The 17056-nt window shown below is 37.4% G+C and overlaps 1 protein-coding gene across 6 annotated transcripts in view; it reads right to left on the bottom strand.

Moving 5' to 3' along the window:
- ELAVL2 (ELAV like RNA binding protein 2) overlaps positions 1 to 17056 on the bottom strand; it is a 62840-nt gene that overhangs the window by 26776 nt on the left and 19008 nt on the right. For 3 of the 6 annotated variants that reach the window (XM_026046323.1, XM_026046321.1, XM_026046322.1), the window contains 2 exons: positions 9812 to 9902; positions 7152 to 7392 (listed from right to left, as the gene is read on the bottom strand). In XM_026046323.1, coding sequence (XP_025902108.1) covers positions 7152 to 7392; positions 9812 to 9883 — 313 coding nt within the window. In that variant the 5' untranslated portion in view covers positions 9884 to 9902. The remainder of the gene's footprint in view (positions 1 to 7151; positions 7393 to 9811; positions 9903 to 17056) is intronic. The other 3 variants (XM_026046326.1, XM_026046324.1, XM_026046327.1) reach the window with 2 other exon arrangements.

The raw sequence follows: 17056 nt of genomic DNA on the forward strand, positions 1-17056 counted from the left end.
TAGTTAAGTATATTTGCTAGACATCAGTCACCTTATCTTACCTTAGTGTTCACCACAGTTAGTGGTGAACTARTAACAAGTTCCAGCAAGAACTTGCTCCTTCCCAAGAGCAAGCAGAAACACATAATGATCTGTCCAGTTCTACCTTCTCGTCATCTTAAAGGTGGGCAGAAGYGTGGAAGTATCTGCATGCCCTAGTAAAAATAGAACTGTCTAGAGCAAAAATTCCTTTCCATCTTTAACATATATTGTCGCTGTTGTTTGAATTTTCTTTCATTTTGGGTTTTTAATATGTTGCTTAAATGAAGAGTTTTGAAAGACAAGTAGATCCTGAAATATGTCAGGGTCAAAAATTTGCTTGCTAAAAACCATTTTGTTTTGTGTTTTTAAAAGACATTTTGTAACAGTTAACTTTTAAACAGCAAAAACACATCAAAAGAAACACAGCAAAACAATACATGAATTATTTTAATCTCTTATCACACAACCAACATTCAGGCTAGGGCCAGTTAGGGCCCTAAGCGCCCTAAGGGGCCATAAAATCATGTCCTTCCCAACAGCTAGAAGTACTCTTCTTTTTGATTTTTATAGCAGTATTTAATATGCAAGAACCACTAAGCTGGAGTGCTAGGTAGTAGAAAACAAAGCCATCTGTCACTGCAGTTGGTAAATAAGCACAGGGAGATGCTACGCTGAGAAAAGCCAACTTTTCTTTGCAGAAATGCACTGCAGGTTCAATCCATGAAGTAATCCCTATAGTAACACAGCAAAATTATTTGGAAGGAGTAATGTGGGGGTGGGGGAAAACAAAAATAAAAATGATACAGCCAGTAGCAACCACATCTTGCTATAGATAAAAGACTTCATCATTACAAATCATTACAAAGCAACACCAGGACTCAAATGCATTAAGAGGTCTGTGGCATAACCATATATATCTATGTGTGTATATATAGATATATGTGTGTGTATATAGATATATACACTATATATCTATATATATATATCTATCTAGCAATTGAAAGAGTTGTACCACAGAGCAGCAAAAAATAAGGCTACTTTCATCTTCAGTAGAACTGGACACTAAAAGACAGAAAAGAGACCAAATGACAAGTCCTTTTGTTTTGGTCGTAGTTCTGTGTTAGGACCAGCCACTGAAGGAAGTTTCATGTGCTTTACCACACTGCTTATAGTGATGAAAAGTAAATATCTGCTTTCCATAGGGAAAATAGTCCCACCAAATCTACATGACATCCCTAGAGGAAAAAGGCTTCAGAGTGTGTAAGCTCACAACACCACTAGCTGCAGCAACACAGACTTTAAACAGAGAGYTACGAGAAATACTTGGCACTAACCTCACATGCTGAGTGAATTAGTGGCCTATTAAAAAAAACAACCCGATTATTTGAGGTCTTGTAAAAATTTGCACTGTAATTCACAGTTATTTACAGAAGCTGACCTAGAATCACAGAATGTTTGAAGTTGGAAGGGACCTCTRGAGCTTATCTAGCCCAAATCCCTGCAGGGACACCCAGAGTACAGGGCGGCATCCAGGCGGGTTGGGAAGATCTCCAGAGAAGGAGACTCCACAGCCTCCCTGGGCAGCCTGTTGTGGAGAATCACTGGSATATAAATCAGAGAATTATATTCCTATAAGCACCTAAGAGGAAATACGTCACACRGTCAACCTGGGGATTTCAAAGGTGTGAACAAAAAGCACTAACATTGCTAAAAACATAGAGGTAACTCATATCAGCAGAGGAGTGCCAACAGCTTGGGCACTGTGCCCTTGGATTCTTGAAAACCACTGCCATCACCTCAATAAGAGTCAATTTAATCTCTGCCTACAGAAAAGTGCCAGAGAAAATACGTACATTGCATCAATCCCACCAGAAAGCACCATGCTGATGAAAAACAAAATGATTTAATCAAGATGGCTGTTTTGATACTGTACATTCAGAAAGCTTCCAAGTCACATTTAGTCTTACAAATGACCCAGTTTTAGAGAAGTTTAAGWATATGCTTATGCTTTGTATGAAGATACAGTCATAAGATCAACTCATTAAATCAGGTTAAAATGCAGCTGAATAAGCAATTTAACCATTTTAAAAATAGTTTGTTTTCACCTCACTGTCAGTGGTATGAGCTGTTTAAGTAGTAACTGAGTTCCAAAACAGCCTCTGAAGAAATTAAGTCAAATCATTCTTTTAACTATCCTTATATTTGGGAAAAAAAAGAGAAAAATGCAGCCTAGAAACTTCTGTAAGCCACAACTTTCTGAAAATTGTGTCTGCCTACAAAAGAGTGGACACTTTCGGAAGAACAAAGAACACCTTTGAACAGCGTACAATAAAACAAGTTACTTCATTCCCACCTGTCCGCATGAATCACCTTTACCAGCATATACAMAAAATGGGGCAGTTTATTATGAAACGGTACAGTAAATTCCATTATATCCCTTCTGGTGACGTTAAACAGTAATGCTCCTAGTTAGAGAAGAGACACTGACTTACAAGATAAACACGCACGCACACTTGAGTCAGCTTTCAGCAAAACTGCTCTGGATCCATGCACCTTCAAAGTCGTCAAAGGCTCATTTGTTCAGRGTTATTCTTGCAATCCAAACAAATGAACAATATTCCAATCACCAGCTAAAGAAGCCAACTCCCTGCTGTCACACTTCCTCCTTGCTTCAACACACCAAGTCTCTACGCTACGTCAGATACTGCACAGTTAACTGTAAATATTTGTGATCTCAGAGCATGCACTCAACTATGATCAAAATTACCGTAACTATTACTGCTGTAACACTTAATGTGATAAAGCTCAACTCCTTCGACAACATCATTTTGAAGTCAACACAACTCTTCCATTTTCTGCTGCAAATAACTCAGAATCCTCTGCATGTTACCATGGCTCTTCAGGGAAAACAATATAGAGAACAAACACAAGCCACTTAAGTATTAGCAATTAAGAACTATTTYTGTGCAGACATTAAGTCCAAGCATACTGGCTACAGCTGCACCAGTTTTCTGTAAACACTCAACTTTCAGGCACTCTTTACAAAAGCGTAGTCCTAGACACCTGCTGATTTGCTTACTGCATTTTACATCCAGTCTGTGACCAACAGAACAGTCACAGGACAACAATTCTGAGCCTGTGGGAAATGAGCATCTGCAGAAGGCAAGACGCAGAATTAAACAAGACAAATATGCAGAAACATGCAGAATTACAGAAGGTAAGACAGACTACAACTGTTTCTAGACTGGAGAGAAAGAAATAYGAACCCTTCCCCTCACACCTGCTCATCACTAGTGTTTAGGCCATTAAAGTCAATGGAAATTAAGGGCCACATAATAAAACACAAAAAAAAACCCTTGATGCTGAAAGACTATAGATTTGACCATGAAGAATCATCACCACATGCACTGGCCATCAGCCAAATAGCAGCAAGTTTTTTTGGAGGAGGGTGGCCAGGAGGACCAGGCTTCCAGCCAGCAGTGAGGTTCAACAGATAAGTTGTGAGATCAGGTCTATGGAACAAGTTCAGGTACTAATSATCAGCAAGAATGCCCTGAAGTAAGCATATCCCTTGATATGCGGAAAGGCAACATGTCAGTAGATAAGGATATAAAAAGGCAAATAGTTAGGTGGGGAGCAGCAAGCTCCTTGCGCTAACTGGAACCCGTCATTAACAGCACTGARTGGGTCTACTGCTGTGAAACACCATTCTAGGCTGACTTGTAAGYGTATTTGACCTCATCTTCCAGGTAACACAGGCTTGTATAGCAAACTGCAAACTTAAAATAACTCCATATATAGTGTTACTGATTCAAGAATGCTCTAATGAAAAGAGAGACAGGAAAAAAGTGACCTGTCAACAAGAAAGTTCAGTTTTGGTTAGAGAGATTTGTGTAACTTCTAAACATATGCAATAAGAGACCAACAGGCAATTTGAAGATGAAGACCTTCTCCCAAATTCATGAAATAAGATTTCAACTGTTCTCAGAAGTGAGACAGTGGATTCCTTTAAAGAGTATCCACAATGATAGCAGGTCCAGAAGCACTCATGGGCAAGTGTCAAAGAAGTAAAAACCTCAAGTAACACAAGTTCTTCTACTTTTCTTAAACATTTRTTTTCCAGATACAAAACTGATTTCTCTATAAATTCTGTATAAGAAGAGCTGACATTAGGAAGCCCAGTCTTCTTAATAACACCATCACATTCACTGTGATTTTACCTAATCAGATTTCAGAAAAGCTATTCTACAAAATTCACTTTGCCATATTAAGGTAAGATATGTCTTCTATCAGAAACCACCATCTCTTGCATTCCTAAACAGCTGCAAAATAGACCCATCTTAGGGTGTCAGAGAATATAGGCTTCTAAAGCTTAAACCAAAGGAAGGACGTATATAGCTTGTGAGARATAAAAAAGCAATTTTATAATTAAAACTTCATTAAAAGTGAATTTGAAACTTATTTTCCGTAATTATATAAGATCAGAATAAGTAAGCATCTGCACCTTGAAAATACACTATAATCACAWCAAAAACTTTCCAAACTTCACGTAGACAACAAACCAGTTGACTACTTCAGATAAATTATTTGATTTGCAGGTGAAGTTAGGTGCTAACCCATTCCCGACCTCTCAGGTGCTGATTTTGTTTATAGGGTTCTACAGATGAAGAAGCTAATTGCACAGCGCATTTTACAGTCTTGATTAGCATTATGATTTGATTTCTCTACATTCTAGAAATACAGCAGGAAACAAACTCATGCCAAGAAGACTGTCATGTTTTGCCATTATGTGAGCAAGCATTTTCCACTTCAGGTACAAAAGGTACCCAGCAGCAAGTTGGGGCAGTGCACTGCATGCTCTGAGATGACCAGTAGAAAAAAAAAGAGATGGGTCTGTCCTTTCTGCACTCCAACCTTCTTCACAAATGAGCTATTAAATGAGGAATAAGGGGATAAAAACTTTATGCAGTTTACTTATGTAATTATCAAATATTGCAAAGGACTATAACTATTGTTGGAAACTAAGATATTCATTAAATCAGTTTCCCCTCTTTAGAAGAAAAAAAATGAAAACACTACCAAAACTGGTAATACAACCCACATTGAGTATTTCCTGTAGTGAAAGGCATACCCTGTCACAAGTTYCGGTAGAGCTCAGTGCCTGTCCACAAGGACCACAGGTACCTGTTTCGGTGGCCAAGGCAAAGCTGCTGGAGCCAGGTACTTTATGGATTTAACCACTTCACCAGCCACTATCTTAAAAGCAAAGCAGCAACCATTAACTGAAATAAGAAAACAGCAGGAAGCATGGCCCACAATTCATTAGGACATCATTCCTTTTAAGAAGATTACTCTGTTTGGAGGAAAAAATTTTAAAAAAAGTGTTAAGTTAAAAATAAGAACCAGCACCACACCATAGCAAAACACACACACCACACTATGTGTGGTTGAATAGTCAGCTGAAGAGACTTCAACTGAATCCCATTCTGGCGATCTTGGAACAAGCTTGAACATGCATTTCTCCTTTTCTTTAGGAATCCTTAGAARAGTAGTTAAAATTGCCCAGAGTTAAACTGTAAGAGATCAAGGACTGAAACCTGTCCAACAATCCAATTTGTGCCTTGAGATACAGAACTGTCTGGAGAACAACAGCTGAGACCTAAAGTCATGAGTGAAGGCCTAACGTCCCCTTTCTGTAGAACAGGACCTTCTCACACCAAAACACAAGTAAAACTGATGAGATACGATAAAATCATTGCCTCCTGAGGACAGAGAGAGTGATGACAGAAAAAAAGAAAGCATCTTCAAAAAGATTACTTCTGAAAAATATCCAAGTGTCAAATCGATACTTTGCCTAACCATGTCTTAGCAGTACATGGATATGAATACAGCTTCCCATTGCCTTGCTAGCAATCATAGTACCCAATATAAGAGAAGAAAGGAGATGCTGCAAGCCACCGAAGAGCAAAGTCCTGGGTTCTGCAGTGAAGATGCCCAGAAGCTCTTTAATCTTCAGGCTTTGCTATTTCCTACGCTCTGTTGGGAGCACAGATCTGCAATATACCCAGTCCACTAACATGAACGAAACTGTCCAGAAGATGTCARAACTGCATAAAACACGTTTAAACTACAGGTTTTATCTTTCTACTCATTGCTTTGCTCTAGGAACACTGAAGCACAGTAGAAAGATTTTTAGTGCATGAAAAATACTCATCTGCCACTAGCTTTCTGTAATAGTTCTTCTCTTAGATCAAAACATGAAAAACAGACAGCCTTGAAGGGCAGCTTTAAACACTGAAGCTAAGCAGCACATTCAGGAGCTGTAACCCAGAACATAAAATATATATTCCTCAAAACTCAAAATCTGAAGTATGTACCAAGCCAAGAGTCAGTGTTTCTGTACAGTTAACAAGCAATGGTCAACATAAGGTGTATGCCAATCTTTTTTCAATATGACAGAGCTTAAGGGTTGAAAATTGGAAATGAGATACAAAACAATTTCTGTCATCTGTCCTTTCACTCTCCTTGATCATAGGCATTCATCGGATAGTTAATGCAATTTTAATAAACATAAGTGACCTGTGCTACAGCTGTTAAACTGCTACTACAAGACATGATGCACTGCTGCTCATTCTGCAGTTCATACTTGCATTCTGACAGAAAATGTGCATTCTGAGGGAAATTGACTTAAAAGCTGCAGTGTAAAGCTGTTTCACTTGCCATCCTTTTCCCCAAAATATAATTTTCATTCCCATCCTTTATAAAGTTAGTTTTGTATCAGCTGAAGATAAAGTTGGAGTGTCAGAAGAGTTAACTCAAGCAAATTTCATATAATTACCTTCTTCTGAAAGTTTAAGTCTTCTTTCTAAAGACTCAGATTGTCTAGTCCAGAGAATTTAAAGACTTTTAGCATTTGTAGTGCGCACATTAACCAGGATGAAATGCAAATATAAACAATTTATTTTGTGTGTATAATCCATGCTGTAATACAGCTAAATTCCTTCAGCACAGTGACATCTCTTGTATTGTTTTACTACACRACCTAGAAAACTGTAAAATACCAGCTGAAAATTTAGTATTGGTGAAAGAGCTGTAGATGGGGGAGAAATAAAGCCATGGGACCAACATACCTGTTATTTTGTCTCTTACGAGCTTGCAGGACTCAATCTCACCAATGCTGCCAAACAGACTCTTCAGCTCCTCCTGTGTCATGTTCTGTGGAAGGTAGTTGACGATTAGATTGGTCTTGCTGTCTTCTGCATTCCCCAAATCAACTGGTGATGAGCAGTTGTTTATGGCAGTTGAACCATTGGCTGTGTTATTGCATGTTGGTCCATTAGACAGTTGTGTTTCCATGGCAGCAATTACCTGCTAAAAAACACAGAAAATAGGAACCATCAAAATTCCTATTTTGATATGCAGTGCTTAATATATTCTCTACATGTAAAGAAAAAAAAAAAGAAAAAAACTTGTTAGTCAAGACCAAAAGACATATAAGCAAATAAAGTTGTCACYAAGAATATCTCTGAGCAGTTATATATAAAAAAAATCAACAGTCAAAATTTGATTTCTGCCTTCCTCACAACTACTTCATTTAGGGGCATCCTCGTTTTTCTGATATAGAAGTTTTCACACAAGGTTAATCAGTACTGTTAATATACAACCAAGAACTGAAGTGACATGTAGTTTSAAAATGAGTTTTGGCATTATTATCAAAAAAGATAACTTTAACTATTAAACTAGTTACTTTAATAGTTACCTAAATTATTTAATTAGGATGCTAACTTTATCTTAAGTATATTCCTGGTAAACTTTGAAACCAGACAGCAATATTAATGATTTAACAGATGCTTTAGAGAACTAAATGAATGTGCTTTGATGGAAAGCATTCTTCCTTGACAACCCTTCAGTCAATACACTGCCTACACTGATTGGAAACAGTTTTTAATGCATTTCATGTTTGATTAAATTGAAGTGTAACGGGTTTCATTTCTTCTTCCCTTCCCCACCAACCCAAATCAGTTGAACTTAATATTCTATTTGATTTACTGTTTTACATCAAAGTGAGTGAGATCATCTAAGAACTMCTATAGTTCATCACGAAACAACTGAATGTTTGGCAGATATAGTAGCAGTCATTTCGACATATTCCCAGGATTTCCAGATGAAGAGGCACTCTTGAGATCTCAGATTCTCACTGAATGGTAGTGGCTGGCAAACACAACAGCTTTTTAATGGTAACCAAATACTCAAGACTTAGCCTACCCAGTTAGAGACAAGCTATAAAGGACAACTGACAACAGAAAAATCTGTAGATTTGTCATCCACTGATGGACACTTCAATACAGAAGCAAGACTGATGAAGACAGTTTATTTAAAAAGGAATCCAGTAACTTTAAGTCAACTTCACAGTTAAGGCTCTAGACCGACTTTTCTCACATGGAAAAGCCTATCCCAAAAAGTTATGGAATAATTTAAGTTGGAAGGGTTCTAGATTTTATCTAACTCCCCTTTCCAGAGAGGAATAACCAATTAATGCATTCCTAAACAGATAAAGAAAACTATATTCAGCATCTAAAAATCTGAATTTTAGTAACTTTCCTAAAAACATTAGATAGGGGTTGGCTCAAGTGACTTGAACTATTTCAAACATTCTTCAAGTGACATTTGTATGTTTTGCATGTGGATATATTCTCCAAGAAACTACTGCAGTACAAAAAGAGAAAGGGAAGATATCTATTTGGACTATTAGGAGCTTTTTATATTAGCTTGTGATCCAGTTTTCCTGAATAGCTGGGAGAGCTACAGCCTTCCTGTAGTAATCTGCACCTGGCACTGTGACCAATCAAGTCTGCTGCAAAGCTGAGAATCTTTTTTTTTTTCCCCTCTCTCAAAACACTAGTTTCTCTAGCAGATCTGGAAGCTGCTAATGCTGAGCTCTAACTGAAGTTCTCTATGATTACATAAAAAGAAAAAAAAAAAAAAAGGAAAGTGTTCATTGAATAAGATTAGCAGGCTTTAACAAGGACAACAAACAATCCCCACTTAATTGCACATTCATTTTGATGTTCAGGTGGCAAGAATGAAATTGTAAGCCAACACTCAAGTGAACAGCTGCAGTAGCCTGGGTGTGCTGAAATTACAGCACTTCTCAGCTATAAAGCCATCTGGTCTGAATAAAGTGATACTAATAACTACAAATTACAAATAATGCATATTTCCATTGATAGGTTGAATACAACAGAAAATTCACAAAATAAACCACATCTTTGGCAGTTATCACATTTTTATCTAGACATAGCTTAAGCGATAAATCTACAATTTTTCAAACAGTTTCTTAGAATAAAGAGTGTAAGCATAGTTTTAAAAATAGTAAAAATCAAAAATACACAGCATACACAGGTTTTTAAAGTTACTGCAAATTAGTATTCAGACCATACCAAAACCATTTTAGTACAATGCTGCTCTTCGATTATCCATTGAGTGTTTTGAATTAGCACTGAATATAGATTGACATTAGAAGAAAGGCAAACCACTGCAGTTTAATTTCTACAGGAGATCACCACATTAGAGGGAAAAGTTGTCATGATACACCAGCGTGCTCTAGGCCCTGACCAAGTAGGGACACAACCTACAACTTCTAATGAGCGGAGTTATCAAGTGCCGAATGAAAACTTAAGGAGTTTGGTATGGCCTCAGCACTATTAGCATGTTTTTGTTTTCTTTCTTTTCTTTTTTTTTTTTTTTTTTTTTAAAGTAGCCTACAGAATTTAAGAAAAATCCCACAGACCCCAGTCCAAGGCTCTGCTGCCCACGAACCACTTCTAAGCAGAGAAGCCACATCACACAGTCTGACTGCCATGTTAGTTTGGAGTTGCCGTCTGCAATATGGACACAAAAAGTACCGTACGTTAGATTAGCAAGAGAATGCAACAAATCAGTTCGTACAAATTTACAGTAATCGTTACTTATTAGTATTCCCAGCACGTCCATGCAGTGTGGCTTAATTGAGTTTTAGGCAATTCCAATCTAATCTGTCCAAAATCGGTTCAAAAGTTACACTTCTTGCATGATATACGATGCTTACTTTAAAGAGGGGATTTAAAAGATAGCACAATCTAATTAACCCCAGCCTGAAAGCTATCACAAGAATCATACCATACCTAAAAGGAACCATAGCACATTTTTTTTCACATTTGCAAGGCTGAGGGAAGAGCAAAAGAATGAAATGCAAAGGGTAGATCTTTCCATTAGTGTGTAAGATGATCGTGCACTGATGAAAACGTAACTCCCCTTACCTGCCTTCTGCAGCCCACAAAACACAGAACTTGAGACCAACCACTTTGCTAGACAACTCCTTCTGTTAAATACTACTATGTTCTTAAAAGTTAACTAAAATCTTGCACAGATTGTGTTCAGTTTTGCAGTAGTTCTGCTAAAGTATATGAGTTGACATACAAACGGCAACAGTCAAGTAACCTGTCCCATAATTAGGAATGCAACAGGTAGTTCTTCATAAGGGTACTTGTTTCCAAGCAAACTACTCCTACCCACCCCCAACTCCTTTAAACAAAAGGTTAAGGCAAACCCAGTTGGATTTTAAGTGAACAGTGTGCTAGGAGGATACCAATCCTAATGGGCCATTTGCAGCTGATTACAAATAGTTCAGATGTTAAATACAGCCACAATACAGGTAGGAAAAGGAAAGACTCCTGCCTGTGTTGACACAGTTTGAGATTAATGGAAATCCWATCTAGCCTTCTTGCCCTGTAAACCCTGTTAGCAGATTAGAAAAATCCAAAGYGTGCATTTAGCATGATTAAGAGGGGAGGTAACAGTCACTGATAAGGATTAATTGCATTTGTCTGTTATCAGTTTCCACTACACACACACAAAAAAAAACCCAAAACAATGGCAACAAAAGAACACACAAACAAAAAAACCCAGCAATTTATTTCATCATGTAAGATGTAAGTATTTATGTAGAATGAAAAGCTGTAACAAACTTGGATCCTAGCAGCACCAAGTCAAAGACAGGATTGAGATGAGGTAACATAACAGGCAAAACCACTCAGCCACCATTAACAACCCAGGAGCATAGGATGGGTGAGACCTTATTCATCAGAGCTGTGGTCAARGCCCCCAACCATCTGTTTTACATTTTGAACGCCATCTCATCCACTTCTATACATCCCCTACCATTTTGGCTTAACAGTTTCACACCAGTTTTCATATATGAAATACACTTGTTTGTTCAATACTATGTTTGTTTATTCAATAAAAGAATGGAGCCATATTGAAAAAAGTGTATTGAGCACTAAACTTGATCAAGTTACTGCACATTTGCTACTAGTCCAGTCCTGCTTTGGAAATAGAACACATCGAGAAAAGTACGTATCTTTAATAGTATCTTTAAGAAGATGAGTTAATTCTTCAAACTAGTATTGCAGTAAGGACAAAAAAATCACTTTAARACTTAAGGCTTCAGGAACATAGTATTCATTAATATATGAAGGCTCATATATTATATGAGTTAATATATTATATATTAACTCTAAGGCTCATCTGAGGCGACTGTTGAACTCAGCATAAGCAAGGGCTGCTGGAAAACATCCCTAACTTCTTTACAGGCRAAGGTACGTACAGGCAGCCAGAGAGCATTTGGTACACATCTGCTTTTCAGATCAGACTGCTAACTAACAATTCCAAAGTTCAAAGAGAATCTGTTGCTTGCTACAACAGCTACATGCTTGGCGGGTCTTGTAAACCCAAGTCTGATCATCAATAGGTATTTCAGTCAGTAGATTCACTGCCACCTTCAATGAATGTAAGACAGCATTTGTCCATTAAAAGTCTTACACACGTACATCTGGTCACYTGTGTCATTACCTCTGTTATACCAGTTTAAAAATAAAAATTGAAGGGTGCTTTATCTTCTGATAACAAAGTGCTCTCAAAAATTTTTCTTACAAAATTATTAAGCAGAGTCAACTGTAGAAGTAGAAAGAGTAGTCTACAGTACGCAGTCTCCTTCTAAAGCAACTAGGTTAGAAGCATTTTCACATTGGCTCTCATACTCATCAGTAAAGAGGTATAGCTGCTTGACACTAACATACTTCGGCCTTTGCAAAGGCCATAAAAATCAGGAAGAAGAGGTGGAAGATGGATATGAAGATCCATCATGCAGGATGTTAGCGAAAGGATTCGTCCTCATAGGCAGTGCTACAGAAGTTCACCCATAGAAACTTCTGGTGAAAAAAAGAGGCAGCTAGAACAGCATTGCCTTTTCCAAGTGGGCAACAAGSAGGCAGCAGCTGGGAGGCTGAAGGAGAAATGGCCATCAGCACAGGCACAAGGCTACTACCGGAGAAGCATGYGGTGGTGCTCGTGACCAGACTGAAAGGACAGAAGGGTTAGTTATTTGCTGAAGGTAAGAAATCGCAGAGAAGAGTAAAAATATACAACTAGGAAGAAAAGAGAAAGATCTGCAGAGAATATACACAATCTTCAGAAACTGTTAATGGTCCACTTTGCTGGCATTCTTAAAACAATCTGTGGGATGCTCCAAGTAATGCTGCAGTGAYTTAAGCTGATTTCTTTCCCCTTAAATTAGCAGCAAACAGTTTTGCAACATCATAAATACAGCATGGTGAGAGTGTTGCTTAATAATGGACCAATATAAAGAATATATAAGAGCCACCAGTAAAAGCATAGGCTAATTCTTGAGCGTCCTTCACATGGGAGAAGAGGAAGATATACAGAAAAGCTAAAGAAATTCCCCTGGAAACATTCCTCTATTAAAAAAACCTGCATTCTGATGAATTTACTTCAAACAAGAGATTAAAAGAAACCATATGTTCTTGAAAATTCAGGTCATTACAACATTATCACTTAACATAAGTGTGGCACTATCACACAACATAAGTTCATACACATAGTGAGACAGCATCAGCAAGCAATATTAGTAAGCACAAAGGATGKAAGAACTATAAAAAATTAAGTTATACAAGAAGAAACATTTATTAGATGCAAAAAAGTCAATTAAATGTTGTCTGTCTTGCCCAGTGGTTCACCAAAACTAAGTCTAGCTTGTAAAATGTCGTTCATTGGTATTACCAAGATACAGGAATGAGATATCACCATCCCTGCCGGACCAGATTTTAGTTATGTATTCAATGATTCAARCTGGTCCTATACAATGACCTACTACTCTGAACTGTCTTCAGTGATTTTATTAGAAGCGTAAGATTTTGAAGTGAAATAAATACTCTTATACACTTATGTCTATTAAGATGTAATTGAATAAAAGACAAGTTTAAGCACAAGCCTTTTCTCAGGTCTAAGCCAAGGAGTAAATCTCAAATAAGTTGAGAACAATTCTCAACTGCATCAACACTTGAAGACTGTTGTTTAAGAGAAGCAATATGTAGAACTGTGCAACACCATTTAGAAGATCTTAAATTATAGAAAAACAAAATTTTACTCTTGCTCTTATACTACAGACAGCTGCATCTGCAGTGCTCTTGAGCATGCTACAAGTAATGGAAAAGACAAAACCTCCAAGATTCTAAAGAATTTAGCACCTTGAGGACTGTACATCTTGACACCCAGGAGAGTTTCAAAGTCAACACTCACACTTAATTTTAATTATTCAACTTTTAATTCAAGGCCCTGCTCCCCTTGAAATGGCTCTGTCTCCCACATCTGTTTGACTTCCATCTCATTGGTTAGTTTAGGAGCCATAAAAGTTTTGCCTTTAGTACTCCTAGTGTTACACACTTGCACTGCTCTCCGGCCATTTCAAGTAGAGATAAGCAGCAAAACAGAACACTACAACTCTAAAGAAATATTTAAAAGAGAAGAAAAAACCATCTCCCCACTCCCACAACTTTCTGATTCAAGGAAGCATCAACTCCTCCCCTGCTCCATTTCCTGAAGGGGACTACAGCTAAAAGACATTGCCCCCTGTCCCGGAGTTCCTGCAGTGCTACAAGGTCCTGCAGTGAGATTAGGCAACAGGGTCTGATCTTCAGAGAAGAAGCCATGGTTAAGGAAACTTCCCCTCTCCCCTTTTCATAGCAGCACTGGCTTCCTGGGAAGATGAGCAGGTCCAAAGGCAGACATGCTATCAGATGGAAATCCCAGCAGGTCCACAGTGCCATCAGATTCTGGTCACTCAACATCTCCATYAGAGCCCTACCCCTAAAATTGAAGGGCAAATTCCCTTGACTTCTCCCATCAAAAGGCCTTTTTTCCTTTCTCCTCACAGTTAACCAATTTCAAATGAAAAGCAAGGAAGAAGTGTCTTAACAGTTAAGTCTTAAAATGTATGCCTCTTCTCTGCAACTCTTCCTACCTTGATGAGCTCATAGGAGCTTTCTAATTCACAGTGACCTGCACATACAAGTCAGAGGCAGTGGCAAAAGATGAGGATTATGCATGAAAACACATCAACTTTTAGAAATTAAACTCTTCACCAGAATATTTAATTGCTGCTTCAGGAGTTTAACATACATTGTACAAAACAAAAAACAAACAAAAACTTTCTATAGCACAGTCCACCCAACCCCCCCTTCCTTTTTTTTTYCCCCCCCCAAGTGATAATCACACTATGTTTGCACTTAAGTAGATGGGGTTTGTGACTGTTCTCAGGAAAATTCCCAGGCTAGGTTTAGAAGCTATTCATTTCTGAAGCTTTGTTTTAAAACTTTAAGATGACTATTTCAAAGGTCCACATATCTGCAGTAACTTGAAACTTCTTGTACATCCACATTAACGTGATGCATCTCTTGTAAGTAGGATGGCCACAATACTGGTACAAATTAATACAAAAGAGTGAAGTCACAAGAGTTTTGCAGAATTCTTACTTCTGGTCTGTTACTATTTTAGAGGCTGAACAAACCCACTTCTGCAGCAAAAAAGGGAAAAGCATGCAAAGGAATAAAGAACACTTCTCAAGTGTGGAAGTGACAAAGATGCAGTTTTTCTCCTTTAAAACATCATATTATAGATGAAAGGAAATAAAGATGACATTATTTTGCCCTATGCTGTTACTTCCTTCTGTAAGGACAATTTCAGAGCATTTTAGTTGCTCTATTTCAAATATTAAATTTCAGCTTTTCCCTCACTGCTGGAAGGCATCAAAATAGAATTTAAAGGTTGTATTATGGTATGTAACAACACTTYCACTCAACTTTTTCTGCCCTCTTAGAAAACTAAGAAATAAAAAAAACTTAAAATATCACAAAGACATTAACAAGCCATTCAATTCATAACTAAGGAAAATATGGTCAAGACCAACTTAAAAATATATATTCTGACTACTTTTAACAGATAAAATCTGAATATCCAGTCTATAATTAGCATTCTTAATGATTTGATGTTAATAATTATGTCTCTGGGGAAAGCTGGGGGTGGGGATACAAGACACTTGACACAAATTTGTTTTTGATCTTCTAACACATTTTCCTGCCCACTCCACAAAGGTCACCACAGTTCCACAAGTGCAGCCTGGAGACCCTGGATTTCCACAGGGCAAAAAAGTAGTAAATAATGCAATACATCCAAGATGACAAGCCCAGATGCTGCTCTGATACAGAATTTTTATTTATACTATCCAGCTAAAAGCAGATATTTAAGTATCTTTCCTACTTAAAAACAATCTTATTCTGAATTTCCATAGGACAGAAWTGCTGCCTAAATCTGAAGGCTTCTGATTTATGCAAATTTCAACCTCTGCATGAACATGAATTAAAGGACAGGGAGACACAGTAGTCAAGATGCCAGAACTAACCATATCACCCTATCAATCTGTCCATAAAACATGATTTCTGGGGCCATTTGACTTCCTTCTCTTTCTGCTAACCCTTTCCTTGTGAAAAGCCCAAATAATGTCTTCCACCTGTAGTGTTTTCTAATGCACTAATGAGCTATATACTGCTATCTTGATGCAAAATACCTTTTATCCTTATATAAGCTATGTTGCATATGCTTTCCTTTTACTTTACACTACTTCTGTACCTATGTAATACTTGAGATTATTCTTAAGACTACTAAAATTTCAACATGATATATTTATGCAATGTAAGTTTCTTATCTGTAAAGAAACTCCTTAAAAAATTAAATATATCAACTTCCATCTTCAAACAGCCATTTCTAGATCACTTTTTTTCCTTGAAATTTTAAAAGGTTGACCTTTCTATATTAGATTTTTGATTGTATCAAAACTTGAAGTAGTATCCAGTTTCACAGTAATACTAGTTATATGCCTAATTCAGTAGTGAAACAATACTCAGGAATGTACATTCACACAATACCGTAACACTTAATTGCATCTTTTCCAGTGCATGAAATTCTTCTGTGCCTCTCTACACTTTATTTTTTAAAGAAAAAGTAGAGCTGTTTGCAAGAAATGTTTGCTGAGAAGTCTTAAGATCACATCAGGGTGAATACATTCCAAAATTTATCAAATTAGAAGCTTAAAAAAAAAAAGTAAAAATCCATTGCTTGCTAACAAGCAGATCTAGACTGAGTAGATACCCAAAAAGGAGTAAAAATGTGCAAAATACAGCCTGCCCTATATATAAGTCTACACAAAATAATTTTGCTCGATGACCAACTTTCAGCTTTTAATAGTTCACACACTGAGATGTAAAACAAGAGAGGAAAAGAGGGGCTAGGGAGAGGAGAAAGGAGCAGGAAAAAAAAGGTTACAATATGGTTATTAGCAACCATAAGAAGAAAAAGGGAATTTAAACCATTCTTAAAGCAAATCCTAAACACTATATATATATATATATATAAAAAATACATAGGCAGTGCACACAAGCGTCCTATTCACAGAATATTTAAGAATTCTCTACAGATCATCTAGTCCAACCTTCCTGCTCAAGCAGGCACACCTACAGCATGTGGCACAGGGTGGCATCCAGGCGGGTTTTGAAGACCTCCGGAGAAGGAGACTCCACAACCTCCCTGGGCAGCCTGTTCCACTGCTCTGTCACCCTAACAGKAAAGAAGTTGCTCCTCACCTGGA

Source organism: Nothoprocta perdicaria, unplaced genomic scaffold (genome assembly GCF_003342845.1).
Source record: "Nothoprocta perdicaria isolate Ctin4 unplaced genomic scaffold, notPer1 scaffold_432, whole genome shotgun sequence".
In the NCBI taxonomy this organism is placed as follows: domain Eukaryota; kingdom Metazoa; phylum Chordata; class Aves; order Tinamiformes; family Tinamidae; genus Nothoprocta; species Nothoprocta perdicaria.